The sequence below is a fragment of the Apodemus sylvaticus genome, chromosome 18 (genome assembly GCF_947179515.1).
Source record: "Apodemus sylvaticus chromosome 18, mApoSyl1.1, whole genome shotgun sequence".
Lineage (NCBI taxonomy): Eukaryota > Metazoa > Chordata > Mammalia > Rodentia > Muridae > Apodemus > Apodemus sylvaticus.
The window spans coordinates 36,600,242-36,616,049 of NC_067489.1; the positions used below are offsets into that span (position 1 = coordinate 36,600,242).

Consider the following 15,808-nt stretch of genomic DNA (forward strand, 5'->3'; position numbering starts at 1 on the left):
TTTTGTATTCTCCTGGATTTCTTTCAATGATTTTTGTGTTTCCCTTGCAAGGGCTTCTAACTTTTGATCCATTTTCTCCTGAATTTCTTTATGTATGTCCTTCATGTGTTCCTGTACCAGCATCATGACCAGTGATTTTAAATCCAAATCTTGTTTTACTGGTGTGATGGGGTATCCAGGACATGCTGGTAGAGGAGAATTGGGTTCAGATGTTGCCATATTGCCTTGATTTCTGTTAGTGACGTTCCTGCGTTTGCCTTTTGCCATCTAGCTCTCACTGGTGTTACTTGGTCTTGTTAGTGCTGGACTCACCAGTGCAGGCTGCCCCTTCCCCGTTGGCCTCTGGTGCACAGCTTACACCCTGCACTGCCTGTAGACAGGGTGCTGCTGTCCAGGCTGTTCAGATCCCGAAGCAGGCACCTGAAGGCTCCCACTGGGGCCCGCAGGATTTATTGGAGCACACCGACTTCTCCCAGCTGGCCGCCCGGAAGCCCCCACTAGCCTCTTGAGGGACCTGGAGATGTGGTGAGGCCGCCCAGGCTGATCTGAAGCGGAGAGAGTTGACCTGAGGGCGTCTGCCTGAGGCCTTGCCCCAGATTGTGTCTGTGGACCAGATGGAACCCGTGTGCACCCCCAGGGAGCTCCGAAGGTGTATGCTGCTTTGACCTCCCCTGTGTTCCGCTCACTCCGCTGGGCAGCCGATTTCCCCAACCGTGCTGGCGCACACTAGGTTAGCCTTGTCGCCCAGGCCCTGAGTCCAGGCAAACGCCTGGGAGGCCAAGGTCCGAGCAAAGTTCCCCTGGGGCTATGTCTGTTATTTGGGTCCGCCAAGTGACCCGGATGGCGGGCGTGCGCGTCCGCGCTCCCCGAAAGCACCAGGAGAGTCTGTTGTGCTAATAACCTCCTGAGCGGGTTGACACACAGATGGCCCACCAAGCCGCCCAGTTCTTGGGGTCAGTCCTGTGCCTTTTGGGGCCTAGACCCCCGTTTTGTTAGCCTCAGGCTACGCTTGTTAGCAGTCTCTGCCCTCCCGAGCACTCTGGGTCCCGTAGGCAAAATGGCGGCGCGTGCACCGGCCGGGGCAAAAAAAACTCCTGGCTGGGTTGGCGCCCCGATGGCCACTCGAACAGCTCAGGGCCTGGGTGCAGGCCAACGCCCGTCAGGCTCAGACCCCTGTGGTGTTGGGCCTAGGATTATGTTTGTGTACCTCAGTCTGTCCGATCTCTGGAGCCCGGAATCAAGATGGAGGTGAGTCTCTCCTGACTGGCCTGGCGGGAAGCTGAGTTCTGAAGTGGCTTCCGTGCAGTGAAAGGCTCCGCAGAACCGCAGCTGCTTGCCGCCCGGCTGGTCAGCGAAGGTCAGTGGTCGTGGGCGCAGGGCCTAACTGGACCCTGTGTCGCCTTGGTTCCACCGCTGATGGCCCTTCAGCTGGACCAGCTACTGCTGCTGCCGCCGCCGCTGCCGCCGCCGCCCGAAACTTTTTATATATGTCTTTTTGTTCATTAAAATCGGAGAATTTGTTTTGTATCACTTTCCCCACTATTTTATTGATAGATTAAAATAGCAATTTATCAGATATAACAGTGAAATGAATATTAATATTGGTGTTAGCCTTAGTACATACATAATTCTAAAAATTTTATATTTTAACGTAAAGATTTGATCAAATAGTCAGTGTGAATGTGTAGGTTGTGATGTATATTTGAATATATGAATGTAAATGAATGCTAGAGAAAACGATTAGGACTGGAATAGAACTTCCTTAAGGATCATCATCAGTCATTAGGGTTTGCAATGACAGTTTGTTTTTACATAATGACAGCAGAAGTGAAGCTAAGTACTGGACCCCAGCTGCGAGCAGATAGGAACTTTACCTCATTTCCCACTGCGCGTCATGGGCACACTCTGAGGACGGCCTATGAGGAATTCATACAGCTAGATTGTCCAAAACGGTACAGTCTGTGGACTCTCACGTCAGCTCTGCAGAACAAGAGTGATGTGACTCAGGACTCTAGTGATGCTCAAACTTCAGGGGCCTCAGGCCTGTGTGCTAGGACTCTCTCGAAAGCTTAGTTGGAGCGTGTGGTGTATGATGGCTTAGGGTGGGGCAGACAGCACTCCACAGCGCTGGGAGACTCACCTCCAATAATGTTCAGCAGCTAACAAAGATGGGCTTAGTTCATTTATTTTTCCAGAAAAAGTCCCATTGCTATAATAGCTGGACTAGTTTGAAAATCATTTATATAGAGAGGACATCGTAACTTAAAAGAATACTATGAAATGTTGGATATTGTTATCCAGACATTGAATAGTCCTGGCACAAACTCAAATACAAATAATATATCTGGCTGAGTTCAGTTATAGAAATATTATATCTCCGTGTAAACTACCTAACTTTATCTGACTTCCTCCATTTATATAAACGTAATCCAGTGGGACAGTTTGCGCTTTTGTATTTAGGGATGAATCAGGAGACTTGGTGGTGCTGTATTCACATATTCGACAGGAGAATTGAAGACAAGAAAGTCATAATTAAAGAAATGGAAGAAAATCTGAGCCAACATTTTTTATTTTATTTTTTTTAATTTTTTTAATTATTAGACATTTGAACAGATACATATTATATATTTCCAAAATTGATGAGTTCTAAAATCTTAGGAATAGATATTATTTAAAAGTGTTTTAATAGTATGACAAGATTGATCTGTGAAATTGAGTGATCCCATCACTGTAACTCCTGGCATCTTTAAGTGTGGCCTCAGCCAACCCATGAGTTGTAAGCAAATACTAAGTAGAGGAATGGTGTCCCTTTTGTGTTTCTGTGAGGAACTATCTGACAAAAGCAACTTAAAGAAGTTACTTTTTGAAGGGGATACACTCCGTTATGACATGGAACCGTGTCAGCAAGATGGAAGGCAGCTGGTCCCACTGCATCTGCCCCGGGAAGCAGGAGATGAGTACTGGACTCGGCCAGCCCCATTACCTTTTTCATTTTTATTCTGTTTGGGACCCTAGCTCTGGCCTTCTCTCTTCCAATAAGCCTCTGAGATGTGCAACACCCTCGAAGATGGGGCCCGGGCTCTCTCTTGGCAATTCTAAACCTAGACAAGTTGACAGAGAAGACAGATATCAACTAGCATGGCTGTTGTTCATGCTTAAGATGCTTAAGGAGGGTCAAGGTCCTTCTCAGTTGTTTAGATTGCACTACCATATACTTGCTTGATTATATAAGGCTTAAGTAGCTGACTATCCTTGGTACCTGAGCCAGGTATTTAGAAGTAATGCTTTTGAAATTCAAGAAAAACTACATGTATTTGCAGAGATGTTCTATGAAAATGAGAAAAATTAGAAAGTAATCATGATAAATACATTCTAATATTCTAGAATTGCCAATAATGTGTGTTACTGTAACTAAAATTGTATATATTTTATGAAAAGTGAAATTTTATAACTGGTTTTTAAAAAATTGTATAAGTTATATGTGTTATGAAAGTCTGAAAAATTAAGTCAAACTCAAAGATTGGTAATTGCAATATACAAAGAATTGATTGTCCTGTTCACATTTGTCCTTTAACCATTCTGGAACATTATATTTAGATCAAGGAAAAAAGCATAGCAGATTTTATTTGCACCTGTCTGTGGTTTCCTTGACAACTACTGTAGATGCTGCTATCACCATGGGGATGGTTCTTCTAAATGAAGCAGCAACTTCCAAAGGGGATGTCGGGAAAAGACGGAGTGAGTTGATGCTGTATTTGTTTTGTTTTATTCTTATGATATATTTCATTCAAAGAGGAAACAGAGCAGCCCTTCCTAAACACAGACTTCCTAAGAAACAGTCTATGGTTACAGGAAGTTAAGTTTTTCTTTTACTTTTTTCTTTAAATTGCATGTATGTGAGAATGAACTTAAAAAGGGTTCATCCAAAATGGCTTTTGGGTTCCTTCTGCCACTTACATGCCCAGGAGAGGGAGGTGGCGTCACTCTGTCAGGGCTGCTCTGGCCCATTTCTGCCACAGTTGGTCTCTGCTGGGACATCCTCGCTGCACAGATGGACAGTTTTGAGATATTTTATTGGCAGTAATATATTTTTATATGACTTAAGGATCTCAGGGAAGCCAGTGCAGGGTCGGGAGCTGCTGCTGAAGCACCTTTTGTGCACAGACACTTGATTAGTGTCCAGCCCCCTCACATCTTTTACTGACATTTAAGAGCACATGGGGGTCTCTGTTCCAGGAAAGGCAAGAACTGCCTTTTCCAAGGACTCTGCTGTTATTGCTTTCATACAATTTACAACCCTGTCAGATGTCAGCTTTTCAGTTCATGCAAGTAAACTTTTATCCTTTGATGGGACTGTTCCATCTCAAAGGATTGTAGGAAAGAAGTAATGGCTGTTGCTGCAGACAACAGAGTGTCTGGGGAATGTCTTCTGCTCAGATGATGGTGAGTCAAGAATGGCCTTGAGGAGGGGTTTCCCGCCCTGTAGCTCTGGAGCCAATGCTGTGGCATTCTAAACCAAGTATTCAGCATATACAGTACAGCTACAGCATATACAGCTACAGCATATGCAGCTACAGCATATACAGCTACAGCATATACAGCTACAGCATATACAGCTACGGCATATACAGCTACAGTGTGCTGCGCCCCACTTTATTGTACTTTATAATCCTGGAACTTATTTCACCTAAATTTTGATCTAAACAGCACATATGTCCCCAAAAGAATATTAATTAAAATATTTAAAATAATCTAGATTTGTATTCCTTACAGTCCTATTGAGTATTGTTTTAAAGAGCCATAGTGACTTCTGAGCACAGGGCATGAAGTACTGAGACAGAGGAGACAGTGTAGAGCTGGCCTGGTTCAGTGTTGATGAATCAGGCCTGATGATTCTTCATGAATATAAGGAAACTCGGAACTGAGCCCCTTCTCTTAAGCATGGTGACATCAATAGATGCTATGTCTTTTGAATGCTGCTCTTGGAATGGTCAAGGCATTTTACATGTGCTTATGTATTAATGTTCTTTCCTCTGATCTAAATTATAGTAAGAGCTATGCAACAGATTGTATAATCCCACATCTGTGTTACATTGATACTTACAAAAACATTGCCTTGAACTGCCATCTTCATAGATGGTCTGTTGTAATGCCTGCTCCCTTTTCGTCCAGATTAATTATTTATGTGGGGTCGGGATGGGATAGAAAGCATGGGAGAAGGAACAAGAGAGGCCCACGCAAGGTAAAAACTGCTGTTGCCCCTTTGGTTTCAGTCTGCTTCTGGTATGGAGTTGTACAACTCCTGAGATTATCTCTCTTGCCCATGCAGCAGAGTATGAGCCTCCCTGAGGCCCCGCCTCTCCCCTGCCGTTGTCTCGTGGCCCCAGCATTCCCATCCCATCTAGTGAGACAGTAGAGAAACAGTAGTTTGATCTCATTACACAGAATCACACTAGCCCGTCTGTTTGCTTAATCACAGATTTGAAGCCTCATTCTCCACAGTTCTATTCCTCTTCTACACAGAGCCATTAGAAAATAAGATAGAAAACAAGGTGGTAAAATGTTGTATTGAGAATGTATGAAATAAACTTCTCTAAACTTACTGAGAACATTGAAAGGAATTATTACAAACTATAAATCCTGCCTCTGGTATCGGCCATACTTGGAGAATATGTGGCTTTTTAAAAGGTGTTTTACTTTATTCTTAGGGAGTATTCGTGTGAAGCTAACAGATCTCTGATGTTAAGACACAACTCATGGCTGAAAACTACTAAATGCCCCTGATGTTTTATAATTTCTACTGCAAACAGCAGTTTAAATTTCTGGAAAAAAAAAACTGGATGGACAACAGCATATCGTACTCACAGCACACCAGGATCATGTACTCACACACGGCACACCAGGATCATGTACTCACACACAGCACACCAGGATTATGTACTCACACACAGCACACCAGGATCATGTACTCACAGCACAGCACACCAGGATCGTGTACTCACAGCACACCAGGATCATGTACTCACACACAGCACACCAGGATCATGTACTCACACACAGCACACCAGGATCATATACTCACAGCACAGCACACCAGGATCATGTACTCACACACGGCACACCAGGATCATGTACTCACAGCACAGCACATCAGGATCATGTACTCACAGCACAGCACACCAGGATCATGTACTCACACACAGCACACCAGGATCATGTACTCACACACGGCACACCAGGATCATGTACTCACACACGCCACACCAGGATCATGTACTCACAGCACAGCACACCAGGATCATGTACTCACAGCACAGCACACCAGGATCATGTACTCACACACGGCACACCAGGATCATGTACTCACAGCACACCAGGATCATGTACTCACAGCACAGCACACCAGGATCATGTACTCACAGCACAGCACACCAGGATCATGTACTCACAGCACAGCACACCAGGATCATGTACTCACAGCACAGCACACCAGGATCATGTACTCACACACAGCACACCAGGATCATGTACTCACAGCACAGCACACCAGGATCATGTACTCACACACGGCACACCAGGATCATGTACTCACAGCACATCAGGATCATGTACTCACAGCACAGCACAGCAGGATCATGTACTCACAGCACATCAGGATCATGTACTCACAGCACAGCACACCAGGACACAGCACTGCACAGCAGAGCAGGAACACTTACATTACAGCGCCTTCACTACTCCCTGCTTTCAGGATTGCTGTCAGATCTGCTTTTCTTCATGCAGTAGGAACAAAGGAGGCTCTTTCCCACTATAGAAGCAGAGAACGGTTTGATAACAATGGAATATTTTCATTGTCTTTGTCTTTCCCTATTTTCCCTAATTATGTCACGCCTAATATTCCCTCAGATAATAAATGTATATTAATTATCCTGCAACTCTTTTAGTCATAATCTATATTTTGGTAACACTATTATATAAATTTATAAATCAGGTTTAAATACTATTTTTTATTCTATGTATGTTTCATATAATTAATATACTTTAAACTTGAGAAGCAGTTTTTAATTTTACTGATAGCAGCGAGTCTTATTTAAATATTATTCATAAATATTAATATGTACATATTGTATATTATATATATATATAAGTATCATATATACACCCACGAAGGAGAATGAATGTTTCATTAGTCATCTATTCCCAGTCATAGTAGAAGAAAATGAAAACTGAGAAAACAATGTCCCTGCTGTTATATTTCAGTATTACAGAATAGTACTGGATATAGAATGTGAATTCCACAGGAATGCAGTTCCTTGCTCAGTCTTAGAAAGCCCAGCAGCAGAACTCTGACACCATCACCTGCTCTGCAGTAGCAACTTCCTCCTCAGTTTTCTCTAAGAACATAGTTTGATACCCACAGGATTTTGTTCCTAGTCTTTTGTTTGCTGACATGTTGTATTTCTAAGTGACATGGGGTCTACAGAGGCAGCCATGAAACCAATTGCATTTCTGTATGTTGATCACATGGCATCTGCCAAGTCATAAGTGCCTGCTGTTGTAGCCAGTGCTTCAAAATCTGAGAGCTGATCAGCATGTTTGCCGCCTTTCACATTGGTTCTGTTTTGATGCCTCTGAGTACTTACAGGAACTCCATAAAAGAAGAAAATCACCACAAGCCTTGGGTCAGTCAATTTTGTCATTTTCATACCCAAATACTACAAATAATGAATACTTTGTATTGTTAATTATCTGGTTTTGGTCCTTGTATGTTCCTGAACTGTTGCATGCACCAGTATTTGCATGTTTTAAGACCCTAACACTGTTATTTCTTTTTCCAGTCATTTGCCTCGTGGGATTGGGCCTGGTGGTCTTCTTCTTCAGTTTTCTACTTTCAATATTTCGTTCAAAGTACCATGGCTATCCATATAGGTAATATATTTATACTAATGTGGATGTTTTCATTTTAAACAAACATAGGTATTTCAGTTGTTAGTTGGAATTAATATTAAGTATTTAAATCAGTAAGTTGTCTGACTATAGTGCTATTAAGACAAATCTGAGCACCCAGCATTTGTTTAGCATCATGAACTATGCAGAGACAGTTCTTGTTAACATCATGTATTTTCATTTTAGAATGCATGTACATGTGTATGTAAATGGGTACAAGATGATCTTAAGGTGACAGACCTTGACATAATCACTTCGCTTTATTTACTTGTAATAATTGAGACATTATTTTCAAGATTGCATTCTTATAGAATCTACTCTTCCATGTTCTTTAAAGTTGCAGCATCTTTGGGATGCTGCAAACGTCTAATAGTAGGACCAGACCATCTGAATCTAAGTCCCTGTCTGCTTACTCTGTTTCCAATGTGAGTTGAGCTTCTGTATAAGGTGACTCATCCCATGATAGCTCCACTACACTAGAGTTGGACTCTTGAGATTGATAATGTAGATGAACTCTCTTAAAATAGCACAGACATGGGCATCTTCCCTAAGCATTAGTTTGTGACTATGAAATTGAACAGGTTAGATGAACACACAGGAGGAGTTGATGCAACAGAATCAGTGGAAAGAAAGCCGGTCAAGAGAGCCTGGGAACCACAGTGTTCTAGCAAGGAAATGCCAGAGGGAGAAAGCAGAAGGCAGATGTTCCAGGCACTCAGACTTGTGCTATGCTATTGCAGTGGGGCGGTGGGTCACCACACTTTTTTGTATTTCAGTAAGAAATTACTTCCTTGGGTTTATGTTGTAGTCTTCTTTAGGAATTCCTGCATGCTTTGGCTTTCATTCTGTTCCAACATTTCATTCTTTTAAAATCATTTTATTCATTTACATTTCAAATGATATCCCCCTTCCTGGTTACCTCTCCACAACCCCCAGTCCCATTCCCCCTCTCTCCCTTCCCCTTCGCCTTTATGAGGATGCTCCTCTACCCACACCCACCCTGCCACACTGCTCTTCCATCCCCTACACTGGAGCATCAAGCCTCCACAGGAACAAGGACCTCAACATTTACTTTTTGTCTCACAATTTTTAATTCATTCAATTATATTCGTATAACCTTTGATTTGTTCTATATGAAATGATCCTTTCTTGACTAAAATACAAATCAGTAATATGAAATTGTCCCACACAACACATTTTTGCATACAAAGTTCAAGATTTCTATTTATTTTTCATCATATATGTATCTGCTTAAAGTGTAGCATCTACTTCTTTATCTGCCATGCTGTCTTTATTATCTTAATCATTTTTTACAGTCTAGTCATTATCCCCCTCCTGTTCTGCCCTGTCCCCCACCCCACCCAACAGGCCTCCCCACTCTCCAGGGCCTCAGGTCTCTCAAGAGTTAGGTACTTCTTTCACTGAGGCCCTGCTGTACTTTTTTAGGCTTCTTTGTTTTAGTACTGAGAGTATTTCAGAACACCAGCCTGTTCTATACCATAATTAAATTCACAAACCACCTTTGAGGTCTTGATAACTAGACCTGTCCTGAATCCAGTCTAGTTGAGACCACAAACAAATTGTTTAACTTTTCATTTTTATTTGTATGAGATTATATATGTAAATTGCTTAGAACACCAGTAATAGTAGTAATTAATTACTCAATAAATGTTTAATGCTAATTATCATTAATTCTGATATAAATATTTACACTCATATTTTACTTTTCTCTAAATGGAATTTTCTTCACAGTACACACCAAGTGGCTTTGGTTCAGTTTTACATAATTCATTTGAGTGAAGAACACATTTTTACTGAACCTTTTGATGAATTTAATTGGGCTCCAGAGTCCCTTGAAACTTGCAGATTTTATCTAATTACCAGCTGACACATAATTCAGAAGACATTTTATTTTGCTGATAGCACTGACTTCATTTTATATATTGAATAAAAATTGACCTTATCCTTTGCTTGGCTTTCTAAAGACAGTGCTGATATGGATAGATGGTGGTCTCCACTTAGAGATCATTAATAATTATCTTCTCAGCCTTTTCTACTAGCACACAGACATACAAGTATTTTCTGAAGACGTCTCTAAAATCATCTGTGGGTCACCAAAGTCCCAACTGCAGTAGGAGAAAGAATTAGATGTCTGGATTCATTCCATCACTGTGTGTTTAACAGGCTTGGAGAGACAGATTAGCATCATGAGAAAACACTGATTAGAAGCTGAAGAGGTGAATGCAAGTTCTGGGATTGCTTTTGCATTTTACATAAGAGCTCCTACTCTGTGGTTAGACAAGATCATAATTTAGAGTCTTAAGATTAGCACCTTCCTCATCATTTTTCCCTCAGCTCTGATGTAGGAGTTTTAGGGGGCTGGAGACAATTAGCTAAAGATGTCCTTTTTCTGTACCCATACCGGTATCATTAACTGTATTTATATGTGCACATACATACATACATACATACATACCTCAGAAGCATATGTGAATAATTGCGTAGGCTCTGACATACTCTTAGTTCTCAATGACTTCACTCTCTTCATCTGCAACCGGACATCTTAGCATTCACTTAATCGCCTCACTGCATTCATTACATTGTTTGGTTACTTTTTATGTACAATCACCCATGTTTTTTCATGTCTTTCTTGTGTAGGAGACTATATTAGGAGAAACTGTCCTGGACACATTTTGTGTCTACAAAGGTCTGTGCACATAGTAGGTGCTTATAATGTACTTGATAATTGAATGTTTTCTCTCAAAAATATTATCTGCCAGAGCATAATATGAAAGAGCCATTAAAACAGTGGAGAGCACTGGCCTGTGTCTGTTAACTCCAGAAGCTCTAATTCCTGTTGAGGAACAAACCTGGAGTTGCTACATACAACTAAAAGAACTTATGGAAAAGATAGCTAAATAAAAAGCACAGTGTACATTAATTCAGTATTACAGTAGGCCCATAAATTTGCTCTCACTTAGAAAATCACATGGAGTTCATTATGCCTTTTGTTATTTTTGAGTTATGGTCAAAAGCATTAAAATATGTGATGACATTCAGTTGAGGAACTTCATAATAGCAACTAGAAATAAAAGACACTTAAGATTTTGAGAAAAGATGAGCAAGAGGGAGGAAGCATGTGGTATGTAGTGTGTGCATATTTCATATTTACTCATACATCTCAGATATCCATCTCTCATCTACTAGGACAATGCAGAATCTGGAGTTGTAAAAATCTAGAAAAGGTCTGCTGTGCAGATTGCATGACAGTGACAAGAATTCACTGGTCCTGCCTTTCTCATGCCGAGCGTTAGCCTAAAGAATGCATAAAGGCCCAGACAGATGGTTCGGTAAAGTGTGGGGGTGCTCTCAAGGCGCCAGTGTCTGTTGGCGCTCTGGTCTAGACTAAGAATTCAGTCTAAATCTTATAATAATATTGTGCAAACAGAAATTGAGTCCTAAGGATTATTTTTTCCATATTGTTGTATTTCCTTGTGGTGTATTGGAAAGTGATCTGGACATTGAGTGAGAAGATGTGATTTGGACCAAGGCACTTAAAACTCTGTACCCTCAGGCAAGTCCTTTCATTTTCCCTGCCTTTCAAGTAAAGACCATGATGCATCTCTTCAGTTACATTAAGATGCTACTTTGTAGACAACTGGGATAAGCTGTTTGCAGCCTGACAAGCCTTACTTTACTGCTGTAAGGACAAGGCCCCAAAGAGATGACACCCATAGTCTTTAGAAAACTGTATATTATTTAAATAATAATATACAAACAATGCCCTCCACCTTGGCTCATTTTTGTTGTCACTTTACAGAATATAAAACTGAATCATTTGACAGAAATATTTAATTCTATCCAGTTTAAAAAAAAGTAGGCAAATCACATTTGTTATTAATATCAGTCTTAATATCTAATTAAAAAAGTCCAAAATAATTTAATAAAAAGTTCAGGATGGTGTCTGGATTCTTCACTGTACACCCCAGCCCTCAAATGTCCTAACAGTAGTACCCAAAGGTTCTTTCTGTGGCAGGCTGCAGGTTCCTTGCTGCGCCAGGCGCTTCCTCCATTGAACAGTGCTGAAAGCGAAGAAGGACTTGGTCCGAGTGCAGTATTTACCTGTTCCTAGGCTTTATGAACAGTCATACCCTCAAATCCCCACTTAGTAGGCCTCTCTGTAAACATTCTGTACATAACTAATCCTTGTTAGTAGTTAAACTTGGTAGCTATTGCCTTCTGTAACTATGTATAGAGTAATTTCGTCTCTTAGTTCTAAGAAAAGCCAGAATTTCTTAAGGCCTTGTCAAAAGATAAGCTGTTTCAGAACTGAAGACTTTCCAGAGTTTTATAGTCTCTTAGTACGGAAAGGGCCTCAGGACCACATATGTGGTTCTGGTTGGAGAGTCTACTTGGCCAGTGGAGTTCCTGACTCTTCCCTTGTCTTGAGAACATGAAGAGCAGTGAATGAGGGCGGGGGGGGGGGGGGGCAGGCAGTTAAACATCTCAATATTTAACTAGCTTTTTGTTGTACAAAATGCATTTCTTCAAAGTATTGTGCACATCCTGTGTTTTCAAAACACCAGGAAGAGTTCAAGAAGTGAATACACAAGAGGTAGGGTGGGCCCCTGTTTCCAGCATCTCGGACAATGCCCAAGGAGTGAACAGAAACGATCTCAGGAGAGGCTTCAGCCCACAACCTCAGTAGCACTGACTTGACTCTCTCTTCCTTTCAAGCGTCAAGGCCTAGATTTTCTAACCTGGCACTCATTCCTCTCTCTTCCCTTTTTGGTTATCTCAGTGTCAACTATATTAGCTCCGAGATCCAAAACTGAGTAATTACCTGACCAGCTCAATTTCTACATGCCCCAGGTCAGCATTCAGGTGATGTCTTCTTCCATAGTTTTCCCATTTTCAGTTTCTCACTGACACAGAAGTTTGGAATTGTAGTCCGTCTACTCAGCCCACATCTTCATCCTAGGCTGCTAAAGGACTCGTCACCTCATAGTCTCTTCACTCCTGTCATTTTAATGATTTTCTCCATACAGGGGATTTTCAGTCTAGACAGAAAATGTAAAGACCCTGTCTTGTCCTTCCACTTCCTGTGGCTCCCTCTGTGCCAAGGACTCAACAGCTAGTCATCAGTAACACTTGGCTAAAGTCACTTCTGTACGCAGTTATTTTGAATTTTAGGTGATGAGCTTTCTAGTGTGCTTCTGGACTGTCATCCTCAGGAAGTCAAGGGCAGGATTTTTTTTCCTGAGTCCTGAATATGAAGAAAACAGCCTTCATAAAGAATCACTGAGATCATCCTCTCACTTTATATTATACACTAGTATTCCTCACATTCTTTGACCAGTAGTAAAGCTTCAGAGAAAACAAAACTATAGTTACAAGCTCTGTCTAAACGAAAGGATGTGTTTACTGCTTTCAGTATAGTTTCCACGTGCTCTGCAGTCTTCACATGAACAGTTTACTCCATTACTCATTAGCTTCTAGTTAGACTGTTACCTCAGTTGGCAGAGCATGTATTCACATCAGTACCAGCCAACCAGGAGTCAAAGCCATGAATAGTCCTGTAACCACCATGATAGTCTTATGGGGACAGCAGGATGTGAGGCAGCATCCAGGTCAGCAGCTTGTTCCTTCAGAAAATTGACAATACTGATATTGATAAATAATATAAGTGAAATATACAGTATCATCCAAAGTATACATAGAAAAGAACAGTTCCACTGTTTGACCATACATCAACATTGTTCAGCAGGAACAGATGAAGAGAGAAGAGATACATTATTAGATCATGCTAGATAAAAATAAGATGTACTGATAAATAAAAAATAAATAAATTACCATAAACGTCGATATCAATAGGTCTTTATACAGTAAAACATCCTGAGTGATTACCCAGAGTGTAACAGCTGGTTCCTTTCTAAGAAATGTTTTTAATAGACTTTATATGTTTGAGGGTTTGCCTGCATGTATGCATATTCACAACATTCATGCCTGGTAACTGTAGACCAGAAGAGGACAAGTGATCCAATGGAATGGGAGTTACCGTTGGCATTGGGCCACCGTAGGGTTGTAGAACTAAACTGAGGTCCTCTAGCCAAGAGTAGCAGTGTTTACTAGATTTACCATTTAATGTAACACATTTAATAAATTAGTTTGATGTGAATATATGCTCTGCCAACTGAGGTAAAAGTGATTATTATAAATAATAATAATGATGATAATAATAATGATAATAATAATAAAATACTTATTGAGCATTTCAGTTTGGTGAAATGAAAGCACCCCAGAGTGGACAGATAACATCTTTAAATCATGAGTCAATCTTTATGTTATGAATGTAATCATAGGGGGCTAGTGAGCTAGTTCAGCAGTTAGCACTGGCTGGTCTTCCAGAAGCCTCAGGTTCAATTCCCAGCAACATGGCAGCTCACAGCTTTATCTCCAAACCCAGGGGATCTGGCCTTCTTGGATACCAGGCACATACAAGATACACAGATATACATGCAGGCAAAATATGTATACAAGTAAATTTATAAAAAAATAGTGTAATCTCAGAGTTCCTTCTACTCTGCAGATATGGCATTCTAAATATCAGAATTTTTTGTAATCTTTCTAGTTCTAAAAAGGCACAAAAGGATAAAGGTAAAAGTATAAAAAAGTCTTTTTGCTTTAATAGAGGTATATTTTTAGTGGTGATGGTAGCTTTGGTTGTGTTACTCTTTTATATAAGCCATAGAATTATAAATGCAGTAAAATATGAAACTACTTTAAGAAATTCAAACATAGATTTTTGGAATTTTCAGTCCATTCCCTTTAGTCCCTGTATCTCCATTGTAACTGCTGGTTCAGCAGTTGCTCCCTTGGCACATATTCTGTCTCCTCTGACCCAGTCCTCTCTGTTAGCCTGACCCCATTACAGGGACGCCTTTCAAAATCACACCCTAATAGCAGTTTCAATTAGCTGAATATAATTATGGTATTTTTGGTACAGTTATGTTAGCTAATTTAGAATGGAACAAATAGCTTGTTTTGTTTTTCTTTTGCTCAGTATGTAATATTTTCCTTTCTTTTTCAGCTTTTTAATTAAATGAAGCCAAATGGAATTTGCATAAAGTGAGTGTTTACTGTGAAGAGATGCTGTTCCTGACATTATATTATTTGGAATTCTTGAGGTTCATTCTTTGTTGATTGTGATATACTAGCTTATTCTTGTATAATTTTTTTAAACTGTGGGTTTTCCTAAAACATTTAATTTATAGAAATGGATGTGTAACATTCCATAATCTGCAATGGACTATCAAAGTGTTTTTAAATATTCTCAATGTATGCCACAGGAGTGAAATAAATGACATTGTAACTATGAATTCATGTTTTAGAACTGTACATGCTCCTAAGTAAGGAAACCACGTGTTACTAAAGAAATCCATGGAATGTATGTAAAAGAATTACTAGTGCTGTACAAGGACAGAGCATTTGCATGGAATATGTCGTGTGGACAATAATTCGTACTTCAGTTTCACTTATAAAGGATGTACACTGTTACAAGCGTGTTTTGTTATTCTTCTTCATAGTTAGATCATAATATATGTGGGACGTAGAGCTAGATACATGTTAATTCCAATTCAGATCCTTAGCCTAAAGAAAGGAGCTTTGGGGGAACCTAAGACTCCAATGGAATCAGGTAATAGAACCAGCACATTGTGACTGCCACTATTGCAAGCATTTTTTTGAAACCCTTTATAAATTCTGACTCATGAGATTCAAACTACTCTTCTGTGGTCACTTTCCTTCTGTGTAATGGAAGCATCTGCCCTGTTGACATGCAGGGACCTGGTTTCCTATGAAT

At 40.5% G+C, this 15,808-nt stretch overlaps 1 protein-coding gene across 3 annotated transcripts in view; it reads left to right on the plus strand.

The window, feature by feature from the left end:
• The window catches only part of Tusc3 (tumor suppressor candidate 3), a 159,709-nt gene extending 144,202 nt beyond the window's left edge, over nucleotides 1–15,507 (plus strand). For all 3 annotated transcript variants that reach the window (XM_052162522.1, XM_052162521.1, XM_052162523.1), the window contains 3 exons: nucleotides 3,664–3,738; nucleotides 7,839–7,929; nucleotides 15,038–15,507. In XM_052162522.1, the coding sequence (XP_052018482.1) occupies nucleotides 3,664–3,738; nucleotides 7,839–7,929; nucleotides 15,038–15,053 (182 nt within the window). In that variant the 3' untranslated portion in view covers nucleotides 15,054–15,507. The remainder of the gene's footprint in view (nucleotides 1–3,663; nucleotides 3,739–7,838; nucleotides 7,930–15,037) is intronic.
• Nucleotides 15,508–15,808: the final 301 nt, after the last annotated feature.